This window comes from Acomys russatus, chromosome 16 (genome assembly GCF_903995435.1).
Source record: "Acomys russatus chromosome 16, mAcoRus1.1, whole genome shotgun sequence".
NCBI classification, from domain to species: Eukaryota; Metazoa; Chordata; class Mammalia; order Rodentia; family Muridae; genus Acomys; species Acomys russatus.
The window spans coordinates 30,374,230-30,388,206 of NC_067152.1; the positions used below are offsets into that span (position 1 = coordinate 30,374,230).

At 52.9% G+C, this 13,977-nt stretch overlaps 1 protein-coding gene across 1 annotated transcript in view; it reads left to right on the forward strand.

The window, feature by feature from the left end:
• Crhr1 (corticotropin releasing hormone receptor 1) overlaps nucleotides 1-13,977 on the forward strand; it is a 43,605-nt gene that overhangs the window by 14,666 nt on the left and 14,962 nt on the right. The window contains exons 2-3 of the mRNA XM_051158840.1: nucleotides 7,094-7,181; nucleotides 11,942-12,061. Coding sequence (XP_051014797.1) covers nucleotides 7,094-7,181; nucleotides 11,942-12,061 — 208 coding nt within the window. The remainder of the gene's footprint in view (nucleotides 1-7,093; nucleotides 7,182-11,941; nucleotides 12,062-13,977) is intronic.

A 13,977-nucleotide genomic window follows, 5' to 3' on the forward strand; every position in this document is an offset into this window, starting at 1 on the left:
CGGGTTGTGACTACCAACAGAGATTGTTGAGGACCTGGCTGGCCTGGGCCAGGGTGAGGGAGAGAGGCCTGCATGGGGCAAGGCAGGAAGGCTGAGAGAGGACACGTGACACTGCTGCCCTCTGTCCTTAGTCTGGTGTTGTCCTGAATCATCTTTAGAGCACCTTCGGGTCTCTGTCCCCTTCGGGTATCAGCTGGGCTGGTGGATAGCTTGCAGTCCTCACCAACACTGGCCCTGCTGCACAACATTTATGAGCCCATGGAGTCCAGAGAGCTGCCTGTGGGGTTCCTCGCCACCCTCAGAATCCTCCGTCCATGTTCAGTTAGCTCACGACTGCATACTTACCTGTGGCAGCAGAGATGGAGCTTGAAGAGTTGATTGCACACGTCCCGTTTCTGCAAGCCAGATGCCAGCATTTCAGAGCACCGGAGAAGTCGGCTTGGGTAAGGGAATTGTACTTTGTGAGGCCTGTGCTCAGTCTTTCACATCTTGGCTTGTTCCCTTTGGCCTTGCCTGAGTCAGGCCCTTCCTAAACAGAGTACAGATCAAAGCACTCAGGTTAGTGGGAGGAGGGCAGGAGAGACAACGGCTCAGTGAGCAAAGCACTTGCTGCATAAACATAAGGACCTGAGTTCAGATGTCCAGCATCCATGTAAGGAAGCCTGGGGTGGCCATGCCCCCTAGCCATGCCAGCACTGGGAGGTGGAGCCGAGCAGATCCTTGGGGCTTACTGCCCAGCCAGCCTATCTAACCAGTGAGCTCCAGACCCAGTAGGATCTCACAAAATAGTGTGAAAGTAGTGGAGAAAGGTTTTGTTTTGTTTTGTTCTGCTTTGTTTTTCGAGACAGGGTCTCTCTGTGTAGCCCTGGCTGTCCTGGACTCGCTTTATAGACCAGGCTGGCCTTGAACTCACGGTGATCCGCCTTCCTCTGCCTCCCGAATGCTGAAAAGATATTAACGTTGATATCTAACTTCCACGTGAGCATACACAAGCTCACGCACCCATGTGAACATGTGCACACACCTTCCTACATTATCACACACGCACATGCACATGCAGAGGCAGACAGACAGACAGACAGACAGACAGACAGACAGACAGAATATGAATTGTCAAAAGCAAGCGAGGGCAGGGCTGTGATCTTGACCTCACTGGGGAGTCAGGGTCCCCATGTTCTCCTGAGCTCAGTTCTATCAAGGACCTATGGAACTGCCTCAAGTATCAGAAGGCTTCAGCTTTCAGTCTCCCTTCAGGCCTCAGTTTCCCTTCAGTTGTCTGCTGCCCAGAAATCTGTGTTGACTCTTCTAGCCTCCTGGCTCCATCTCAGCTTAGCGTCTGAATTTCCCACCTCTGGCAGCTTGGGTATCCCCACTCCTAGAATGATTCTCTTCCTGACTGTACCCCTCACAGGCTCCCCTCCCTCCAGAAGCCCACTCTTAGTCATGCTTCCCCTGTACTCAGTTACATTCTTTGTCTTTGTGTGTGTGTGTGTGTGTGCGCGCGCGCGCGCGCATGCACAATGTTCCTCTCTGTCTTTGAATTGTGTGTGTATGTCCATATGTGCTTACATGTATGTGTGTGTTTGTGTACACATGCACATGTGCGTGTGTGTGTGTGCAAGCGCGTATGCACGCACATGTATGTGAGACATTGTACTGGTCCTCTCTGCCTCTGAATTCTGTGTGTGTACATTCATATGTGTGTGTATGCATATATTTTCATGTGTGTGTGTTCATGTGTGTGTGTGTGTGTGTCCACATGTGTTTACATTTCTGTAGTTGTTCATGTGCGTGCGTGCACGTGTGTGTGTGTGTGTGTGTGTGTGTGTGTGTGTGTGTGTGTGTGTGTGATGTTGTTCTGGTGCTCTCTGCCTCTGAATTCCTTTGCTTTTCTAAAAAATCAGGTTCTGAGCTCTGGGCTCCATGAACATAGAATGCCAGCCTAGCAGGGGCTTGCAAAACAAGCAAAATAAATAACAAAACACCATTCTCTTAGGCTGAAAAACCCCTTCCCAGAGGCATGCTTACAGAGATGACAGAGTGTGACCGAGGTAGTTGGGGCGTGGGGCAGGTGCCAGCAGGAGCACCCCCATGGATGTTACCCCAAGCCTGCCCAGGAGAGCTAAGGAGGATTCTGTGGCCCAGAGGGACCAATGGTGAGAATGACTCTGCTGGCCTCCTGGTCTAGAAGCATTTCCACCTCCCAACTTTGTTATCCTTGCCAGGTGACTCACTCAGTCACCCAATAGGATCTGCATTCTGAGCTCAATAGGAGGGCAGAGGATGAGTGAACAGGTCCCAGTGCTGTGAGGAGGCCATGCCCACCCCAGGCCTCATCATCTCCCAGGATGCTTTTGAAAAGGAAGGCAGCTCCCACTCTTCATCAAGAACTTTGAAGAGGTGGGGGTGGCCCTAGCCACCTCTCCCTCCCTCCTGTGGCTCCTCAGGTTCCTCCCCAAAAGGTTAATCATGGAATTGTCCCATCAAAGAAAATTGCACTTTGTGCTTCAAAGACCAAATGGAGCTTCAGTAAAGCGGCTATTTATGGTCTTTAATAAGCATTTTCTGGGTGTGATTAACCTTTATACCAAAGTCACACTGGGAACTGGGGTGACAGCTTAGATTGTACTGGCCTGGGGGGGGGTGAGGGGTGTTGAAGCTGGAGCAGGCAGCTGTCAGGGTCAGCCCTCCCACTAGCCCTCCCGCTAGCCCTCCCACTAGCCCTCCAGAGACTTGCGTGCCACTTTTCTTGCCTCTCTCTGACGCCATTCCTTCTCCCACTATGGGTGCCCTGTGCTCACTAGGGCCTGACAGGGCAGCTACTTGAAGGCAAGCACCCTCTTTTGAGTGGCAGGGAGCCCTTGTCTTTCTCAGACTAGACCTTCAAGGCTTGCAGGGATTAAACAGTAAGACAGAGGTTTTGTTCGGGGTCTGGGGCTGACAGGCTGGGGTACAGAGCCAGGGCATTCACCAGTAAGTGAACTGAATGGACTGCCAGCTTCTTAATAGACTTTAGTTTCTCTACCACCTAGAAAATGGATAGTTTCATGAGATACTGAAAATGTGATTTTTTTTTTTCTCAAAAACTAGTTCTGCCGGCCTGGTGAGATGGCTCAGTGGGTAAAAGAGCTTGCCTGTTGCACAGCATGAAGACCTGGGTTTGGACCCCAAGTACCTACATAAACTGCTTCATGTGACTACACATGCTTGTAACCTCAGCATTAGGGGACAGTCCCTGGGGAACTCATGGCCAGCCAGCCTAACTGTGTGCTTCTCAATCACTGAAAGACCCTGTCTCCGAGAAACAAGGCAGAGAGAGAGAGAGAGGACAGCGTCTGATGTCTTCCTCTGAATTCCACATTTGTGTGCTGCACACTCATGGGGCATGCTACACACACACACACACACACACACACACACACACACACACACACACGCACGCACGCACACATGCACACACACATGCACATGTACAGAGCACACGCATATGCACAGACACATGCGGGTGCACACATACACACACACATACACCATAAAAAAATTAAAAAATTGTTCTGAAAAGACAGCCAGTGTCTGGTGCTAAGATCAGAAGGAGAGAGCACCAGGGAAGACACTAAGAGAATGGTGGTCCTCAGGTTAAGCGGACTTTGGTCTGCATTAAGAAGATCCCAATTTGTGGAGATCTGGACCTTGCTGAGAAGTAGAGGAAGTGATGAGCCTTCCTGAGAAAAAGAAGCTTTTCCAAATTTAATTACAGGTGTTCACACGCCCACCACCCTCAGTGTGCTTGTGGACCCCAAGTTAAGAAGTCCCAGTTTTAGCTGGGCATGGCGGCACACACCTCTAATCCTTGCTTGGGAGACTGAGGCAGGAGGATTCGGAGTTTGGGCTAGCCTTGGCTGCACAGAGAGCCTGTGTTCAAGCAAACAAATAAATAAATCTCCATTAAGAGGAAGACAGGCATCAGCCTGGAACGTTGTGGGAGATTTTGGCCGCCAGCAGAGCTTTCTTCTCCTGACGGAGGGAGAAAGCAGAGGTGACCGTGGAGGGATCTGCAGGAGGGAATACATAGGCAGACACTGGACCTTTTATGGAAGCATGATTTCAGAATTAGCCGGAAGATTTTATAAACCTCCGTAGAGCGTAGGGGGCGGGGAAGAGGAGTAGAGTAAAGATTCCGCCACGGAGCTGACCTTTTGGAAAAGGAAAAACCAGCTTAGGAATTTTAAGAAGTATTTGCTTTTGCATAATGCAGCCTCTGTGGGTGGGAAAACAGTTCTCTGACCTAGCACATCTAAGACAGACAAGCAACAGGGTTCACGGTCAGCTGAGCCCTTTGCCCTGTGGCATTTGGTTGGCTCCCCCCCCCCCCCACCATCCCAACAGATCCGGATATCTGCTCTAATGAACTCCAGGATATTAAGACGTGTGAATAAGAGCTTCCGGTCCTTGCACTTCTCATCTAATTAAAGCTGGGTTGAGTGTGTACAGTAATGAGCTGGCTTTCACACACTCTGGACTACCCCCAAGGCCTCCACTGGGAACATCCCTGACATGTGCAGGGCACGGGGGTGTACTAAGGGCACACTGGATGCATATACTGAGTCACTTTGCTTTGGGGGGGCCTAAGAAGGAGTTTTGACCCTAAGGATAGCTGAGTCACCAGATGCTGGACAGGGTTAGAAGGAATATAGACTGTGTGGGCAAAGGTGTGCCAGAACAGGAGGGGCTGTATGGAGAGAGATGGCATGGGGAAAGTAGATGGATGGGACTGGGGCATGATGTGTCTTCAAGGCTGAAAGATGCAAGCGTGTTTTTATCAGATTGATAAGGGTAGGTGTCAGACAGTGGGATATTTTCCAACAGGGTTTGCAGTTTCTTTAATTTGCCTGTGGCTGAAATGAGAGGGATGGATGGATGGATGGATGGATGGATGGATGGATGGTGGATGGATGGATGATGGATGGATGGATGGATGGATGGATGGGTGGATGGATGATGGATGGATGGATGGATGGATTTGTATGTGTATGCCAAGAAATGAAGGGGTGCAGGATTTTCTAGCAGGGACCTCTAGCCCCATCAACAATCATCCATCTCTGGGGAGAGTATAGAGCCTGGGTCCCTACTGATTCTGAGTGAGTTGTGTAGCTTTGTCATGGGGGCACCGCCCTCTGCTTAGCTGTCAAGAGCCACCAGCTAGCCCGTGGCGTCCTTTCCTCTCCACTGCTGCCTTTGCACTTGGAAAATGAGGTTAATGATATTTCCTCACCTCCCTGGAGACCGCGAAGCTTAATTACTGATTAATAAAGTGTGGGAAGGTGCTTGGGAGTAAGGCAACCGAATGGATTTTTTTTCCCTAACCACTGGGCCAATGCCCAGGAGTGAGTTCACTGTCCCCAGGGCTGGTGGCAGAATGTCCCCTGTAGCTGCACAGGATGGCAGGTCTGGGGACTACTGAAGAGTCTTAAGCAGGTGTCAGTAAGAGCAGAGAGAGCCCTAGGGTGAGATGGAGGGAGGGTGGCTGAGGTGAGGGAATCAATTAGGTAAAGCCTACTAAGGACATGGGCAGACACCTAGGGGACAATGTGGCTGTGTAAGTCATCAGGATTAGGGGTGGTTCTTATGGGGGGGAGGTCCAGTTTCTCCTTGGGAATACAAATGCATGGTGCGAAAGAAGGCGTCAGAGCCTGCCTTTGTCATCAACATCTGAGAGAAGCGGGAAGGAGGGAGTACTACTGAGGCTGGGGGACAGCTGGGATGGGAGTAGACAGGGGTTGTTCCTATCAGGTGGACATAGAAAACTGGCTTCTGAAGAGGGACAGATGGACAAGTGGACACACACGCGCGCGCGCGCGCGCACACACACACACACAAACACGGGGGCGGGGAGGTTGAGAGAGAGAGAGAGAGGGAGAGAGAGAGAGAGAGAGAGAGAGAGAGAGAGAGAGAGAGAGAGAATATCAAACGTGTAGGGGTCCTGGTTGATAACCCTCTCAATCCTAGAGCTTCCAAAGAGGGGAACAGAGTGGGACAGGGCCCTGTGGGGAGCACTTCCGGGTTGCCATCCAACCTGAGGATTCTTCTCTCGCTGTGGTTAGGACCCCAGGGGAGGAAAGGATGCACAATGTGGTTGGGCCCCTCCCCCATGCCCACGTGCTTCTGGACCCCCCCCCCCTTTCACAATGGACCCACTCCAACCCCTGTCTCTGCCTCAGTGCTCAGACCAGGCAACGACCACTGAATTCAAGTCAGTCCGCATGTCCTCGGCGAGCACATGCTGTGTACCCGCAACACGGCATCATTCATTTAACTTAGTTGCCAATAGCAACCACAGTACATGTTCACAGGCACAGGGGAGGGGTGCATTTGCTTAAGAGCGAGGACACAGAGGCCCAGAGAGGTCACGCAGCCCACCCATCCAGACTCTGACCTAAGAAAGGTGTCATCGTGGTTGGAGGGGGGAGTGACCATTTGAGAGGAGACAGCCTTTGGGTCATGGGACCCATGCCGTTCCAGTCCCAGCGGGGCTGTGATCCTGCAGAGTGACATGGCGGGGGGGGGGGGGGGGGATGGATTAAAGGACAAAGGCCTTCCCTGGAATACGGACCATCTTCCCGGACACAATCATCTCTTCAGTGCCTCAGTTTCCCAGTAGCCATATCCATCCTGGCCCCAGGGAGAATTAAGCCACCGTGGATGTCACAGTACAACAGAAGAACTTGACACATGGGGCACAGTTTGCAATAACTGATAATAGGCCAGGCAGGGACGAGGGCCCAGGAGGAGCTCATTAAACCACAGGCCGAGGAAGGGGAAGTAGATTGTGTGCGAATGTGTGTCCATGCATTCGTAGGGACCTGGTTGGACGTGTTTGTGGCCCATATAGCAGAGATGCCTTCTTCTCCAGCAGCCAGAGGCGAACACCAGCCCTCATTCCCAGCCCTCCATGAGCCAGGCCATTTCAAACATTCGGGAGGGGACCAAGAGACTGGGAAAGGGCTAGATGCTGGACAGAGACGCAGGGGACAGGATCATCAGATTGGACTTCTAAGCCCTCCTAACAATGCCCTGTGCCCCCTTATGCCCACAGGCCCTTCTCCTTCTGGGACTGAACCCTGTCTCGGCCTCCCTCCAGGCTCAGCACTGTGAGAGCCTCTCCCTGACCAGCAATGCCTCCGGTGAGTCATCCCGCCCCTCACCTCCCCGGGATGCCAGGTTCTCACAGGGTCTCCTCCCGTGGAGAGACCTGTACGGAGGAGAATCTGGAACCGGAGTCAGTGAGTGAAAAGGGGGACTGGGGTTAGCCAGCAGCCCTGGCTGTAGGCACAAGAGACACAGACAGTGTGCCACATGGTCACCACCTCATGGACAACAGGGGAGGGAGGGCCCTCCAGGCCTTGCTGCTGGGCTGCAAGTTGGAGATATTGGCAAAAGGTCAAAGGCTGCCGCTGTTGCTAAATGTGCTGGAGTGTAAGGCTGCGTGCTGTCGGCACAAGGGCTTCGAGATACTCTCATCTCCGTTTGACACCTAAGGCAACCGAGGCACGTGGAAACACTAATTAAGAGCCTGGGTTGTAAAGGCAACCTGGCTCCCTTGAGGTGCCTCATACCTTCTCCATAGAAAATGCTAGATAAATGCAAATATCACCAAGGCCTATGGCTTAGCCATTGACAAAAGGCTTCCCTATGGTTATTTTATCCCCCAAGAGCTAAAAACCTGATCTCTGTCCATATGGGGAAACTGAGGCATGAACGAGTTTCATACATTTTCCAGGATGTCATGGTCAGTAATAGCAGGGTCTGGACCCAAATTTAGGTCTTCTGGACCCCAAGGCCATGTCTCTTGTCACTCTGGACATGGCCGGGGGATGGCAGCTGCCAGGAAGGATGCAGTGGGAACTCATCTTCACCTTCTCCAATCAGCAGCCGAACAACTCCTACACCTTAGGTCCCGAGTAAGTCTCCAGAGGAGCTGAGAGGGTTTCGCAGCCTCACCCAGGTCAGAGTGCAGGAGAGCAGTCAGTGGAGACATGGACTCAAGAGTGTAAACGAGGCAGGAGGAATTCATTTCTAAAGCTGAGCCTTATGGGAAAGGAAGCTTCTGCAACTGAGGACAGTGGCCACATGGCCCACTGTCCCCTCACAGAGGTAGAGGGAAGGAAGAGAGTGCTGAACCTGTAGTAACCAGTTGGGTCCTGTACTGACTCCTAGTTAGGCTGCCTCACCTCCCCACCAACTGTGAGGCTAAGGACTGGTACCCACAGGAACATTAGGCCCTAGACATCTTGCTTTCCTCAAATTGATGGAGGGAGGGGGCATGAGGTTAAGCACACTGAGTTTCTCAGACTGTAGAGTGCAGATAGTTACTGGGTATGACCATGTGGGCCTTAAAAAAAACAGTACAGCTAGGAAGAAGAGAAAGTCCGTACTACCAGTTGCCTGCCTATTACAATGGAGGTGCCAAGGAAGCTAGGCAGAGGTGTAGGACAAATCCAAGAAGCCTTCCTGAGGGAGGGGGTTTTTACGTGAGCCTAGAGATAGAACAATTAGTGTGGAATGCCACTAGGTAGTTTGGCAGTAGGACTCACCAGGGTGAGAGAGGCACTGGCCAGCCTGGCAATAGACCACTCACTGCCACTGGCTGAATTGAGCAGGGAAAGAGAACATTGTTCTCAGCCTGTTGGCGGTTGCAGCCAAGAAGGACAGGAAGGGAGGGAGGATGCCTGGAGGAAAGGTCCCCAACTCCTCTCCACCCCAGGCCAGGCCAGGCTCCATTAACTTGCTTGCGTTCAGGAGAAGTGACACCCCGGAGCCACACAGGTGTCACCTGTCCTTGGAGGCAGCGGGCTGTGATGGATGGTGTCCGCCTTTCCGTGATTTGTACTGGATGCCCCACCTCCACCCCAGCCCGCCTGGCTCCACAGGGTGCAATCCATCACCCTCCACAACCGCCTCCGAGATGGCCATTTGTCATCGGATGCTGAGACCGACCCAGACTGATGGGCATTGGCAGAGACAGATGGTGAGGGTGGGGCAGAGGGCCCAGGACAGATGGATGGACATCTGGCCGGAGTGGCTGGCACTGTGATGGAACCTTTGGGGGGCCTTGCACAGGCTTCGTGCCAGAAGCAGGGAGGGGCTAGGTTCCCGTGGCCAAGGCTCCCATCATGTGACAGGTTACAGACTTGGCTTCTTATAAAATTATGACATAAGTATGACTATGCCAGGACGTAATACAATTACTGAATGATAACATGGCAGACAAGTGGAATCAGAGCTCAGGGGGACCTGGGGTCACCAGCTCCCATCCCTGTCCTTTAAGGTGCTAGTGACAACAGTAATAATAGCCAGTGTGTGTGAATGTTGGCTGTGTTGGGCTCAGCCTCACTCAGCCATCACAATAGGGGCAGCGAGGACTTTTGTTGCTGCTTTAGAAAAAAAAAAAGGAACCTTAGACTCAGAGAGGTTGACTAACTAACTCGGCTGGGCATACACAGTTACACACACAGGCCACAAGAGCTGAGCCAGCTGGACCTGATTTCAGATTTAATACATTACACGGTCACTAAGAGATCTAGCATACCCAGTGTCTTCAGTTACTTGGAGATGCAGTGTCACCCCTGAAGTTTTCACTGCACATACTGAGCTTGCATGTACCCTATAGTTTCAGCACCTACTATGTACCTGGACCTCTACTAGGTATTGAGTACAAAAATCAAGAGTGTTCAGAGCCACATATACACCATGCACCCCGCCCCTTACACACACACACACACACACACACACACACACACACACACACACGGGGCGGGGGGGAATGTTTAAATAAAATACAAAAAGCATGCATGGGCTGGACCTAGGCCCCCTACACATGTAACCGATGGGCAGCTTGATCTTCATGTGGGTCCCCAGTAAGTTGGATGGATGCTGTCTATGACATGGACTTTGTTGCCTGCTTCTTGATTACTTTGCCCTAACGGGGCTGCCTGGCCTGGCCTCAGCCAATGAGGATGAGCTCAGTCCTGATGAGACTTGCTGTGCTGGGGTGGATGGGGGGGGGTGCTTTCCTTTTCTGAGGAGAAGGGGAGGGGGATAGGGTGCCGAGGGTGAAAGGGTGGGGCTGGAAGAAAGAAGAGGGAGGGGGCTACGGTCAGGATGCAAAGTGAACATATAAATTAAAAAAATAATAATAATAATTCAAGTTTCAGCAGCCTAGACTCAGATTCTTGGGTGCATCTCTCCAGGACATGACAGTTTCTATGCTCTGAAATCGGTCTCTGCACTTCCTTCTCAAGGCATTTCACCTGTCCTTCCCGGCTTTATCCTTAGTGTACCCTTTCTCCTTTTTATGCCAGTCTCCCTCTCACACTCCAAACTTGGCCTGCTTTTTCACCGGCTTTTGTCTTTTCCTCTCCTCAGAGTGGTTAGGTGGATGGCCAAGCACCCTTCATAGTGCCTGGTAACATTCACCTGGTCCCCTCCCTCCCACGCCTTATCTATCTGCTAGTCCTTTTCGGAGACCCTGTCTCCAGGGACCCTGCTCTCTTTCCCAGGCGTGGGGTCCACAGGGTGAGCTGCAAACGCTGGTCAGGCTGTAGATGTTACTGGACAGGTTGGGGCCCCCCGGGAGGCAGTCTTGGGTCGGGAGGTGCACTGGGCAGCGCTCTGTGAGGCCCTGCCTGCTCCCTGCTCTCCACTTCTGGGTCGCTGCCCTTCTTCCTTTCATCTCTGCTGCTCCGCGGAGCTCCTAGGGGTGGGCTGAAAACCTAGAGCCAGGTCGGCAGCTAAGTGCAGCCGTGGAACCGGGCAGCCGCTCCTGATTGGACCCCATCCCCTTGACCCCGCCCTCTTCGGCACTGCCCCACCCATAGGACCTCATGCTGCTCTCTGAAAGATGCTGGTGCCTTTGTTGCCTACCCCCATTCTTTCTACGTCTCTTCTCCAGTCTTGCAGCCATTGACAGACTTTCATGCTCCAGGATTTTCTGGGCTTTCAATATAAAGGTCTCTCTATCCCCGAAGTCACTTCAGCGGCTTTCTGTGAGCATCGGGGACAGGCGCAAGAACATGGCGCAGAGAGGAGCACTAGCCAGATGCTGCAAAAAGGCAGCTGCCGGCCAGGGACCTCTGTGTGGCGGTGGAAGCGCCTGGCTAGCCTCAGAAGCCCAGGGTTCAAAATCCACCCTGCCTCTTAGTGTCGACCCCTGTGTTACCGTCCTTCGCCCTTCAGTGTCCCTTATCTGTAGAGCGGGGAGTTATCGTTCGCATGCGCAGGTGATGAAAGACTAGAGTAGATTTCAGGTTATCTAAAGGAAGACAGTAGAGACATTTGCCGTTCTGCCTTCCCCACCATCATGTGGGTCCCTCAGTCCCTGAATGAGCTGTGCGCAGAGTCAGAGCTCCTATTAGAGTCTTTAAAACCCGGGACATGGTGGGAGGGTGTCCCCACCAGGAGATTCCTGCAGGCGGAGCCTCGCTGCTCTAACTGGCCTCAATGTCAAATGCTGCGCTAGCTGCAGCTAGGTCCCTCCAGAGAGCCTTCCCTGCCTCGGGTCTTAGCAGAAGTGTATCTGGGAAATGTTAAAGGAAGGAAAGAGGCAGATGATGGGTTAAGGCATTTCCTTCCCAGGACGCCTGACAGTGCATTTAACCTCCACAGTGCTGAGTGAATGCGTGAGCACCCTGTGAGGAAAGCATCTTCAGCAAAGGAGCCAGAGTTCAGAAGCCGGCCAGGACTTTAGCTCTTTTTTTCTGCTCTCCCCCAGTGCTGTAGCAGCAAATTCACATTTCTTTATAGGCGTGAGTTCATTTCTGCACCAGGGCCATCGCTTTCCCTGTCTTTAGTGGGGCTGAGGATGGGCAGAACTCTAGAGGGATTTCTGTCTGCCTGGGGCGTTGGCAGGACCTCACTTTTTCTCACCAGCTGTCTCTGTCCCTAGGCCTGCAGTGCAATGCCTCCGTGGATCTCATTGGCACCTGCTGGCCCAGGAGCCCTGCAGGGCAGTTGGTGGTTCGGCCCTGCCCTGCCTTTTTCTATGGTGTCCGCTACAACACCACAAGTAAGGAGGCAGCGGGAAGAGGGTGGGACTGCTGGGGGCCGAGTGGTTGCGGTTTGGACGTGGAAGGGGAAAAACAAAATCTGACAGCAGCAATCTGACAGCTCTGCCCTCTGCTTGCTCCTGCTGACTCTTACAGAGGGAGGCGCCTGATATGCAACCAAGGCACTGGAACTCTGAGAAATTAAGGAACTTGCCCAAAGGCACCAGCTGGTAGTGGGTGAAGCTGGACCAGGCAGGTCTAACCCGACACTTTTCTCTGTAGTTGGCAAGCTTCTGGTTAGTCCTGCTGTGCCTCAGCCACTCCCGAGATGGGTCAGTAATTGTCCTGATAAGGCAAGGAAGTTCCGTGGCGATGGGGCACCTAGAGGGCCATATCGACCCACGATGGGGAGTGACTTGTGTTCAAGTATCCCAGGCCCGTGGGTGTGATGGGGGGTGGGGCAGGACTGACCCATGGACTGGGCAGATACTGGAGCCCTGTGTAAACAGCTTGCTCCCCGGAGAGCCCAGCCTTCATGCAGGGCTTTGCAGCTCCTTGCTATAGCATCTGCCACCCTCAGAATTAATTTGCTTTCTCCTGCCAATGACTCAGGTCCCTGCTATCAAGGGAAAAACAGATGGAGGCCAGGGGCCCTGGGTCACACAAAGGAGATGATTGCAGTCTGGGTCCCTGGGGCTAGGAGCCCCTGTGTGAGTCCTGAGTGTGTGGATGGGTGATCCCCCAAGCTCCAAGCAGGTGCTAAAAGTGACCAGATTCCAGGTGACCCATGTCAAGACTCACCGGGTGACCTCAGCACAATGTCCCTTGTGTGGCCTCTGCCTTGCTCATCTGGGGATTAGAAGGCTGGTAACCTCTTCCCACTGGAACGCCCAAACCTCGCCTCCTCCCCATCCTTCCTTTACTAGATGGTAAAAGGGACACAATTAGGACCACAGCCAGAAGGGCTTGAGAAAGTGGCCATGGGAAGGTCAGGAGAGAAAGAGAAGAAACACTAGACTGGGTAAGGAGTCTAAGGAGGAAAGGCCGGGTAAGGAGAAATAGAGGACAGCGGTCAAAGAGGAGACTTTGTGGTGCATGGTCAGCCAGCTTGCAGTTTCACAGTGCACGTTTTGTAAAGAGGAAAACTGAGGCACAGATTGGCTGACAACCTGACCATGGCCACAGAGCCCGAAGGCAGAGTCAGGACTCAGGGGTCTAGAGCCTGCACTCTGCTCTTGTTCCAGGAGAGTGGCGGCTTGGGAATCGCACAGCCGAGCTCCCCAGGAGGTCTTTCTCCCTCCACTGCAGCGCAGGGCCTGTTTGATCACCTCTAAAATACCCCTCATCTCCCTCCCTGCCTACTGCCCAGTCTCTGGCACTCCAGTCTAGGCCCTAGTACCCAGTCTGACCCTGCTATATCCCACTGGTAGCCTTCTTTTTTGTGCCTGCCTTTTGCCTGTATTCCTGAACAGGATACGCCAGGCTGTCTGTGGTTACAGCCCTGCCCACTTTTGCACCCAGGCCCAGCCATTCTCCATGGGGCGCCCTCAATTCGGAATTGCTAAGGTTTACTGGATACATTCCAGTAAGTGCTATTCCGGTTTTAATGCTATGGCAGACGTGGGCCCTGCCTTTAATGGAAGCCAGGCACCTTGCACTCTAGATAGGCCCACCTCTGTCTGCCCATAATTCAAGAGCCCTTGGCTTTTGGCCCTCTCTGGGCCTTTTTTTTCTCTACCTGCAGGATGGGGGGCGGGGTGGATGAGGTGAGATATCCCACAGGTTAGTTTCCCATCATGGACAGCCAGAGACTCCCCATGCAGGTGCCCCTGGCGCCAGCCGATGGGAGCGCGCCCACGGTGGCGTCGGGAGGAGGCAGAGCTGCTCCTGATCATTAGCTTCTAATTAACTCATTTACTGATGAGGTGTTGCTAGG